Consider the following 11,081-nt stretch of genomic DNA (forward strand, 5'->3'; position numbering starts at 1 on the left):
GGACACTTTTCATAGCACATGCAGAGTATATATTTGTACAGGATTTGTGTAGACATACAACCTCTGAAATAAGTCCTTTTTTTTTTTTAACAAAGTGTGATACTTCAGGAGTGTGTATCGTTAGCCTAATAGCATTATTGCCTAAGTCATGTTTTGACTTAATGTTACATTATCAATAAAAAAATACCAATGTGCTTGATAAAAATTGTGTTTTTTGTTTTTCTTGTTTTCCGAAAAATTTTTAAATTTGACATAGGCATTTATGCTATTAGGCTAATGAAATGTGTGTTTTGAATGGAAGAATTTTGTAGAAAAAAAAGAATGTAACTGCTGTATTTTCTGTTCTTTTTTTCTTTTTTTGATTAAACTTGATAAACTCAAATTTGCAATGTTACATATGTTAAGGTGCCTGAATGTTATGATTGATGTTTTGGCTATGCATCTGTGCATAGACAAAGTAAGTGAGTGCAGGGGTAGTAGGAAGGTGATCTCGGTCGCATATAGAGGGAACAGTCGTAAAAAAAGTTTTACTATCAACTTAAAGAACAAAGACTCTGCACATTTGTCAGAAATGGCTCAAGGTGAAATTTTATTACAGATTGTGTTCATCTTTGCTTTGGTATCAAGGCTTTGAGACTACAAAGTCTCACTCTCCTTTACAGTGTCTCACATACTGTATGTAGTCTCACAGTGTTTTCTCTTCATTGTGTCATCTTTTGTTACGGCAGTATTTTCATGACAATCGTTAGCACACAATCTGGTATTCTGTTTATTTTTCATGCTCGGGCCAGTCAGACCTCAAACAAATCACAGATTAGATGCACATGGCACATGGAAGTTGATGTTGAAAGACATATCATAGTAAAAGAAAAAAAAACCTCAGCTTAAAAACAGACAAAACAGCTCTCATTGAATTAAAAGTTCACAATATACTGTATTTAAACAACCACACTGACTTGGTTGTCAAAGCAGTAGTTAATTACGTAGGTGGTCTCATACGTTACTGAAATCTTAAAGCACGGCAGTATAAAAGCCCTCGAGTTATTCTGAGATGTTACTCATTATTAAAGGTTAAGATTAGCAATAACATGAGATACCCCTGAGATATTTCCCCATTTATTTGATCGTGAAATGTTATTACAGCGGCATACAAAGACGCAGATATTCACAATCCAGAGTCGAGTGACCGTCATACATTATTTTATGTCTTATTTGTCCAGTTTTCTACAGTGTGACATTTGTTTTATTGTGTAAATATTTTAAAATATGACTCAAACTCCACGATAAAGTGACAAGTATAAAACATTATACAAATACGTCGTGTGCAGGGACCTACATGCAACACACAGTCCCACTGAAATAAATAGAAAATGTATCAACGGAGGGGAGGAAGGGCTTCACCTGCAAATATTTGTTTCACTGATCTTTCTTGTCTCCAACATTCTGAAGATTCTGAGGATGAAGCCCAGGATTTAAGTTAGAGGTGTTGGTAGGGCGAACATGCTGCACACATTGGTGGATTTGTGTTACCTGGAGCTGATGGTGTTCCCTCAGTAGTCTGTCATACTCCTGCGCCAGACCTTTGGCCTGCCTCCTCATTGCTTCCGCCTCGGCGTGGGACTTTCGTACGGCTGGACACAGCAACAATGCTCATCTTTTCACAGCTCCTCGTGAACTCTCAAGAAACCCATTGTGAAGGCAGAGAAGAGTACTCACCCTCCTCAGCAGCCTTCAGCTGACCTGCCAGGTTTTCAACCTCCTGTTTCAGTTGTTGCTTTGTTGCTGACATGGAGTTTTCTCCTTCCAGCAGAGCCTGAGCACAAAAGGATTCTCCTTAATTACCAAGTGTAAGCTGATTATTTGAACAGCAGACAAGTGAGCACATTACAGAACAGAACTCGCAGTAACAAGACTCTGGATTGATGCCCACGGTGTATTCATTTGGCGGACACAGCCCACAGCAGAAGACAAACATGAATTAAACTTCTCACTTGTTTGAGTCTCCGGTTGTCCTCCTGGTGCTGCCTGGCAGCTTTGACGGCACTGTCCATCTGGGCCTGAAGACCTGCAGTGCTCTCCAAGGAGACGGCAACCTGGTTTAGCAAGGTGACAACCCGACGCATGATACTGTGTGGAGGTCACAGGTCAGAAAAACAGAGACAAGAAGCAGAGGAAACAAATGCAGACCAAGACAAGACCTCAGAATGTGAACGAGCAGGCAGATGAAGACGGAACAAAGTTACACTAACAGCCAGAGAAAGATAGAGAAGCCAGATATGTAGAGGTTCCTCTGGGCTCTGAACAACTTCATGTGGACGTGGTCGTAAACATTAGGGTTCACTTTAGCATCTTGCATGGGTTCAGGACCTGAATACTTGTGCACCTCACGGACAGCATCTGAGGGCGGACAAGAAGACAGAGACATGCCGGCTGGGACGGATGGACATCAAGTTGACACACATGCGGGAAATGTATAAGCAGAATCCCTGCCGATTTCTTACCGAGGAAAAGAACAATGAGGACCATGATCATAGTGAAGAAGCACTTGTTCCAGTATGGAGATAACCAGTTCCATAATCTCCAACCAAAAACTGAACGCCATCTGCAAAGAAGGTCAAATGGAGGCTGTGAGTGTGTCTGGAAAGGAAAGGACACGGACGCACTCTGGTGGAGACTTGTGTTAACTGCCTCTTTTAGTGTATTAGTTATAACGAACCATTGCACAGGCCGTGATTTATTTATCTAGTCAGACATAGGGATGCTCCACATGAATGAGTTTCTGGATCACCTTAAATGTGTTGGGTTTGTGTTTAACACTGGATTACCTCTTTGCTGATAAAAAGGGTATACACAAGATGAGGTTGAATGCTATCTCCGCATACAGGAAGAAAGCCACAGCCGTCCACTGGAGAGTCATCGTGATTCTGACTTTCTAGGGAGATTGAGAAGTTGGATGGTTTGTATGCACATGACTAAAATGTGGGAATTAATATGTTATAAAACTATACATGTCAGGACATCTGGAGTCTTCCCTAAAGGAATGAACAATACATTTAGATTACAGAAATTAATTTGCACATGAACAAGTAGGAGTGGAAGTGAAAGTTGAAATCCACAAATGCTACTATATTTTTTATTTCCATATAGTCTATTGTAACATACAGATTATATGTTCAGGTAGTGAGTGCTGCCCTTTTACAGTGACTTTTGAAAATTTGAAAAAAAAAGTTTCTGTAGACCTACATACTACAGGCAGCTTAAATCCATGGCCCATTTGCTATTTATAGGCTTTTAACTCTAAATCTATTCTTACTCTTCGACCATGACTCGGCTAGTTTTCTGAATCTTACTCAAGAGTGGGAGGTAGTGAATCTATAAACCGAGCAATAATTAGAGTTGTTGGCTTACCAGACAAAGTTGTGCGAGGAAAAGTAGTGGAAAGTCCAGACATGTACACACACAAGCTCACATACATTCACGACAGCTGCTTGGGAGCATCAGAGGAGCCACAGCCCTAAATAAAACCCTGCTCCTTGACCTCATTAGTCAGTCCCTTTGGATTTGTTAAAGATCAAAACCCTAAAAATTGACCCACAGCTTACGTTTTAGTCTAAACAAGGACGTCCAGGCGAATCTTGATCAGGTTTTCCTCTTGGTGTGTTGCATGTGGGAGTGTAGTCGTTGGTGCCTGCTCGTGTTTCATATCACGGTATAAAAATAGTCCAGTAAAGTTAACTCCTCCTCTGCATATATATTCATTAAGCTTGTTAGTTATTTATATCTTAGGTTATAATCTTATACAACAAAGAACATACTTTCAGTAATTGTTCAAATGTGTTGATTCTTTCTTTATGGACGTTTCCAGCCACAGAGAAGAGAAGAAGCCACAGAAAGGTCCAGAAGGGGGCGATGTTTGATAAAACATGGTTTTTGAATGGAAATCAGTGAGTGTGTGTATTAATTAATCAAGAAATCAAACTCAATCAAATTAAATCCTGATGTCCCCTATATGATGATCATGTTTACAACCAGGGTGAATAAAGACTTAGACATTTTTACAAACCAACACTCATTGGCCGTTGTCTTACTCATCAACCCATAGCATTCAGGACCGAACCGAGAGACTGCGAAGACTCTTGTGAGTAGCCGTCAGTACACTCTTCATTTTGAATGATGAGGGAGTTTTTGTTTTTTTTTTCTGCTGGCAGAAGGCAGCTCCTAGGAATATTCTGTGTATTCTGCCCCCTCCAATGTATTCAGCTTGAGAAGTGTATTCACATGGGCTTCCTCTGTGAAAGAGACTGATAGCTGCTATCATCTCCGACTGCATGTCTCAGGGGTGCTGAGGAGCAAAATGTTTACAGCTGCACCCTGTGATAGCTTTTTGAGAGCGGGTAAATGACTGTGGCAGAACTGAATGCGCTTTGATTGCTCTCCTCTCCTCAGTATTTCAGAGGCTGCACCTAACTGTTTGCGCCCACAATACCGCCACAGAGAGGCATCAATAAACATGAGTTTACGTACGCTCACCAAGCACTTTATTAGGAACACCTGTACACCTGCTTATTCCAGTCACATAGTCAAGTGGCAATACATGAAGGGGAGCAAACATTTAATGTTCACGCGAAACGCCAGAATGGAGAGCGCGGGCTCGCTGGCTTTGACCATGGGCCGATCGGTGCCAGATGGGCTGGTTTGAGTGCTGAATGCCGTCTCTGGAGGGTGCTCACAATGGTGGAAAAACAAAAACCATCCGGTGAGCAGCAGCTCTGCGGACGAAATCGCCTCGCTGGCAAGAGAGGACAGAAGAGAACAGTCAGAGTGATTCGAGCTGGGAGAAAAGCTGCGGCGACTCTGATGGCTGCCCTTTAAAACTGGTGTGCCGAAGCACTTGTCACAATGCGCCCAGCCTTCAGGTGGTTGCACTTTAAAGGCACAAGACCACACCAGGAGATATGTAGCATGACTGTGCAGCCGACAAATCATGTGATGCATTCATGTAAACTGGAACCTGAATCTCAGAGGGATGTTTTCAAGCTCTTGTGCAATCTGTGGCACAAAGATTAGAGAGGAAAGGAAGGGTGCCCACAGTAATAGTATGGTACTCCTAATAAGTGCTCTGTGCATGTATATCTGACCTTCTTACTCTGTCCTTGAAGGGTAGCACAGGGAAACTCATTTCAGCCTCTTGTCTCTATGATCTTCTAATTTCAGTCACTATAAGCTCCTACCTACAGCAGACGGCAGGAACACAAAGCAGCTGGAGAGCTCTGCCTTCAGGACCAGGCGCTTTTTCACAAGATGGCTCAGCATTAGCATTTACATGGAGAAGGGTGCGTCTCAGGTTTCTCCTTACCCAATTTTCTTTCTTTTCCTCACAGCATCCTCATGTGACAAATGAAGAAATGTAGTTTGTGTTGCTGCTTCTAAAACCAGAAGCCATCTACAGGCAGGTACCATGCTAAGTTGCCATTCATCTTCTCTGGGTTGTTAGCTACTGTGATTGGCAGACGAGGATGGCCGCCAGATTTACAAATGGCTGTCCTTGAGAAACATAATTATTAAGTGGTAAGTGACACAAACACATTAGTTTCAGTTGGGTACACAGGCTGAGGTTCACCTTGGTCATGGCTTTGGTTATGATAAGTCTTTTTTTCTTGAAAAAAAAATGTAGCCCTCTATTTGCTAACCTTGTAGATTAAACATGTTGTCACATGTACTTGGCAGTACAGATCATCATGACATCAAACCTGCCTCATGCATTCGAGAGGTCAAGAGGGTTACGCTGACATCAGTGTAGCACTGAATAACCGCAACAGACAAAATCCATGTTACTGTCTTCCCCAATTCGTCCATCCTCCCACAAGGGCATGTCATTTGTACCTTTAAAGTGCTTTCCTACGTCATTTCCTGACATCCCAAGCCAAAGTCTGTATTCTCTTCTAGCTATTTCTATTGGTACAAGGGATTTTAACATCTCATCCTGTATAATAATGAATGCTTTCATGGCTTCCCGTATTTTGGCACCTGGGCTAGCTAATATTTTCAAAAAACTGTCAAAATCAAGGTGCAATAAAGTATTTTTACTTTATTAATATTAATGACCCATTATGACTGAAATTACTGAATGTTCAAAAAATAGAAAGATTTACATGCTAACATCGGTGTACTATTCTTCTGGGGTTCATCAGCTTCCTCTTGTTATGCCTACACCCTACAATTTTCACAAATGTTAATAACAAGTGATCAGCAGGAATCTTTTGCAGCTTTATTCAGACACCAGCTTGACATTTCTTTTTTCACCCACTCCTATTATGGCCTTGCAGTGTAGTGGAGTTTAAATTTTATGTTTCTCCGATACTCCGATTCTCCCTGACAAAAATAAGTACGACAAAAATAAGAATGTATTAATCCGTTGGTACTTCTGGCATTTACATATAAGTTCTCAATAAAATTTGAAAAAAAAAAAAAAATAAAAAAATATATAATATATATATATATACACACATACAAAATGCCATAACATACTAACAGCTGAAAATGGTTCCTACATATCCATACTACCTAACCACACAAGACAGTCGAGTGTTACATTGTGGGGTTTCTATGCCACATTTCTATCCTATTGCCCAATTAATGCACATCATTCACATTGAGAGAAAAGAGAAATCGCACACACGGATGATATAAGAAGGGAGACCCAACAACAATGATCTAGACATAAAATCTATGGAATGTGGCTCAAACAGTCATGACTTCCAAAAGCCCTTCTGAAACCTAGCTAGAGAGATATGGCCCCTCAGTCCCTTGGAGACTGATGTTGATTTGTTTACCCTTTGCCTTTTGTATTCATCAGTCAATATGCTCTTGCTGCTTCGTTACCTGTTAAAAATTTACTCCACTGTGAATATTGATTGATTGATTGACAACTGTAGGACAACAGTAGGTAGGTTATATCTGCAGGTGTGAAAAAAACAGCATCGACTGAAAAAGCAACGCAATCCTTGGCAGTAGATGGCGCATGCGCAGGAGTGGAGCGTAACCGCAACGTGTTGGACCAAGCGCCTAAATTAAACTGTTTGACGTTTTTGGAGCTGTACCATTAGTAGCCTATAGTTTAGGATCGTCGTGAACTTTAAGAAATACCTGTCGCTTACGGCTGTGAAAGTACGAGGCCTAACTTACTAACTACGACTGAGGTAGCTGGCTACACGACATGAAGAGTTGAAGAAGATACACCCAGGTCAGTGTTTTTAGCTAATGCTAATTGTTTGTTTGCTCTACCTGCACATGTTTACGGGTTAGCATGAACCAAGATGTCAAAAGATGCGATACTGCTCATAACTTTCTATGTGAAACTTATGTTTATCACATGATGTTGGTTCGGGGTCATTTCCATCGACTGTAAAAGATATTTTTGGGACTTAATACACATTTACGTTACTTACTTTTTCCTTACAAATATTGTTGTGTTCCCAAAGACATTTCTGATTGTGGTCCAAATGAACTGTTTCATGATTAAGTTTGCCCTGCAGATGAGATTCTTCATCATAATTAATATTAATCGGACATTGCTATGTCTTAAGTTCACCTTGAGGCACATATTGGTAGTTGATAATTAAAATGTCCAATAGGAATATATTTGTTTTTCATGAATTGTGACCGAAACATGCACTGAATGAACCTTTCTTTAGTTCGTGAGTAAGTAAGTGTGTCAGTGAAGATCGTCTGTTATGCAGGTAGTAGTACTGTACATCCATTGTTTTGGAAAATCAGAGTCCAGTTGTTGTTGTTTTTTTTTGTTTTGTTTTTTGATAAACTTGCTCTTTGGCGCTAACGTGGACTGATATTGGCTGATCTGACTGATACTGATCATGTTTCTGGTCAGCGCTGGGTGTGTATGTTATTGGAGATGGCATCTGGCCCTCTAACTTTAGACCTGACCTTGGCTTGTAAAACAGAATTATGACTTTACTCTGACTGCAAATTAAAAACCCGAGATGGGACTTGTCTTTCCCTTTTGTTATTTTGTTACTGTTAACACGTCTGCTTGATTTGTCAGGTACTTAATATGCCGAACCAGTCAGAAAGCTTTAACTTCAACCAGAACTGCTGACCATATGAAAATTTCTCTCTGTTTCTTCCTTTTGAAAGAATAAACCAAACAATGCCGTGCCTTAATTAAATAATGATTTAGACCTGTGTAACATAATAGCAACTGTATTTTTGGAAGCAGAAAATGAGGCCAAATTATATATTTACGGTATCTACAATTTGCTATTGACCGTTTCCAAGCAATGCTATTTCAAGACGTGTACGGATACTTTAGATGTTGGTAAATCACTGTCACTGTGAGCTATGAAGAGAAGAGTACAATTATCTGCTTCTAATCTCATCCTGAATATTGTGAGATTCTTGCCTCACATTGAAGGGAATGTTTTTGCCCAGGCAGTGGTGTGGGTAAACATCTGTTAAATCAGAGCAGACGTTCGACCTTTCTTTGCTGGCAAGTAAGCCTACGTGCGAAATGGTAACAGCTGGTATTTCAGTTTTTACAGGCGTGTGTAATATTTTTAGATCCATTCAAATGTTTGGACACAGCTTCTCATTTTCTACTGTTTTTCTGCCTTTATAGTGTAATATCAAAGACATCAAGTGGAATTATACTGTATGCTCTATGTAGATAATATGAACCTTTATAGTAAAAAACAAACAAACTGGTATGTTAAAGCAGAATACAATTTACATTTTAGATTCTTAGTAGTAGTCAACTTTTGCTTTGATGACGGCTTTGCACACTCTCTGATATGGCCCCCGCCATTTCTGTCCTGCCAGTTCCCAGGTGTCCAGATGGAGACTCATTGCCACGCCCCTTGAAGGGCTGATGGGTTGGGGTTTTTTGTTTAAATGGGAGTTCCCATTTAAACAGACTGCTGATGTCACTCTGCAGCATCTGGGATCTCCTTTTGCCCGACACTGTCGAGTCCAACAGTGTATTTGGACTCGTAATGCTTAATTAAGCTCATGGTTTTGTTGCCTAAGAGCTGGACTTTTCATTTATTCACCTTTTGGTTCACTCTGGTTAGTTTTTGCTTGCATAGACTGACATTTAGAATTGGGGTGTTGTTGTTTTGATTTTGGTTAAAGAGTTGGGATTTTCATTTGAGATTTTTTACTAATTTCTTTGGTTTATTCAACACCCCTTGTCCAGCTTAGTGCTGCTTTCTCTTGTTCCCTTCACAATAAACCTTAACTAAAAGCCAATTCCATCTGGTTTTTAACGTTGCTTGCCTCACACCTTACAGAGCGAGGCTGTAAAACTCTCTCTCATCTTCATGAGGTTGTCACCTGCACTGGTTTACCAACAGTTCCTAGAGGTGTTGAGCACTTGTTGGATGCTTTGTCTCCATTCTGCTGTCCAGCTCATTATAACTGGAAGTCTCTGCTGTGTTAGTTAGGGCTGTAGTAAGCTGTAAGGATAATAAAATAGCTTTTTTCACATGTTTTCTTGATGACACTATTAACTATGATCATTATCTGAAGATGATGTTTTCAAAGGACTGTTTTTTTAGAGCTGATTTAACATTTAAAAAATAGATTTTTTAAAATGTAGGCCATTTCCGGCATCCTCTTGTTAAAAATCTCACTGCGGTCAATACTCACCAATCTGCACAATGATATTAGTTCACGTATGTGATCAAAAACATGACTGCAGTTACCATCATATATGTTGTAAGGATCAACTAGTGGTAAAATATTGTGGAAATACCACAAATCTCTGGAGCAAAGAGTTTTTCCAAAAATCGTAACTAAGTAGAATAGATGTGAAACCGAAATATTTTTCAAGTAATAGATTTTGAATCAAATTGAACTGGAACCTGGTGAATCTGAATCGAATTAATTCAGGAAATCAGCACCAATACCCATCCTCACTGGTTCTGTTTGACTAATGTTAAAGTAAATTTAAAAAGTGGACTCAGACGGTGTCATAAAGTTGCATCTATATAAAGATGGATGAACCCTCCATGACATCCCACAGGTTTCCTGAGCAGGTTAGAAGCTCGGTGGAGGCTCCGTCCGTCGCCATCTCAGCAGACTCATTCCAACACACGGGCTAATTCAAAAAATGGGCAAAGAAGTGGAGCGTGAGTGAATCAGGGGCAAGTGGGCGATGCATAGGTAGAGACAGCCAGCGACCTGTGATGACACCAAGCTGTCACTCATAGTGGCAACAGTATTAATTATGTATATAACCCCCACCTCCACACTTTCCTGTTCAGTCGTCATGAATGAGAAAATTAGCTCTAGAGACGAAAAACCATTTTTGTGCCAGGTTGCATATGTTTATTTGTGCTGTAATGTTCTTCCCAACTCTACTGTGACATGAAGCCACTTGGAGGAGGATGGAATCTGTTTAAAATCTAAGAGTCTATTTTTATCTCGCTCGAATACAAATGCCCACCGTATCTTGTCACATTCAAACTAGCTATCCGTGTTAGTGAGTTATTTTACGGTGGCCCCATTCATATCATATCAAGAGTGGTTTAATCACAGTAGTCATCGCTGGGAGGAGAACAGGAGGGCAGCAATCTTCTCTCTGCTGTCTAGCCTCTCACACACAGTAGTTGACACTCTGTCACTGCCTGATAAAACAATGGGACTGACACATGGCTGTGTGCACACATCACACGGGCATAGCTGCATATGCTGCAGTATAAGCTCACAAATACAGGGCCCACACACACACACACACACACACACACACAGCTGCACGCTGACTGGCAGCTAAACACACACAGAAACTGGGCATTCAGCCATGTCGCCACAAAACTTCTGACTTTCTTTGTCCTTCCCGTTTTTGGTTCGGCGCGATAAGAATATGCTAGTCTGTCCTTTTTTCTGGAACACATTTTCTGAAGGATGTGTTAGATTTTACAACGTAATGGAGAGTTCTTACACACTAAAAACGGACTCTAAAACCAGGCCTGCTAACATAAGCCTTTGTCTATTGTCTTCTTTAGCACTTATGTGAAGTTGCTTATCTGTGGTTTTCCCTGCCAGATTGTTTTTGTTCCATGGCA

General features: G+C 40.5%; 1 protein-coding gene across 4 annotated transcripts; it reads right to left on the bottom strand.

Annotated features, from left to right (window-relative positions):
* Positions 1–91: 91 nt before the first annotated feature.
* On the bottom strand, positions 92–3,759 carry LOC125015496 (B-cell receptor-associated protein 29-like). Of its 4 annotated transcripts, none has more exons than XM_047597433.1 (8): positions 3,603–3,759; positions 2,826–2,932; positions 2,502–2,602; positions 2,250–2,397; positions 1,992–2,127; positions 1,717–1,813; positions 1,531–1,631; positions 92–1,452 (listed from the first exon to the last, which is right to left on the bottom strand). In XM_047597433.1, exons 2-8 carry the CDS (start codon positions 2,915–2,917, stop codon positions 1,417–1,419), a joined length of 711 nt encoding a protein of 236 aa, XP_047453389.1. In that variant the 5' UTR covers positions 2,918–2,932; positions 3,603–3,759; the 3' UTR covers positions 92–1,416. The 4 variants fall into 4 exon arrangements, with proteins under 4 accessions (XP_047453389.1, XP_047453387.1, XP_047453388.1 ...); XM_047597431.1 differs by having other exon boundaries at positions 2,826–2,928; positions 3,409–3,743; XM_047597432.1 differs by having other exon boundaries at positions 3,409–3,726.
* Positions 3,760–11,081: the final 7,322 nt, after the last annotated feature.

The sequence above is a fragment of the Mugil cephalus genome, chromosome 10, assembly GCF_022458985.1.
Source record: "Mugil cephalus isolate CIBA_MC_2020 chromosome 10, CIBA_Mcephalus_1.1, whole genome shotgun sequence".
NCBI classification, from domain to species: Eukaryota; Metazoa; Chordata; class Actinopteri; order Mugiliformes; family Mugilidae; genus Mugil; species Mugil cephalus.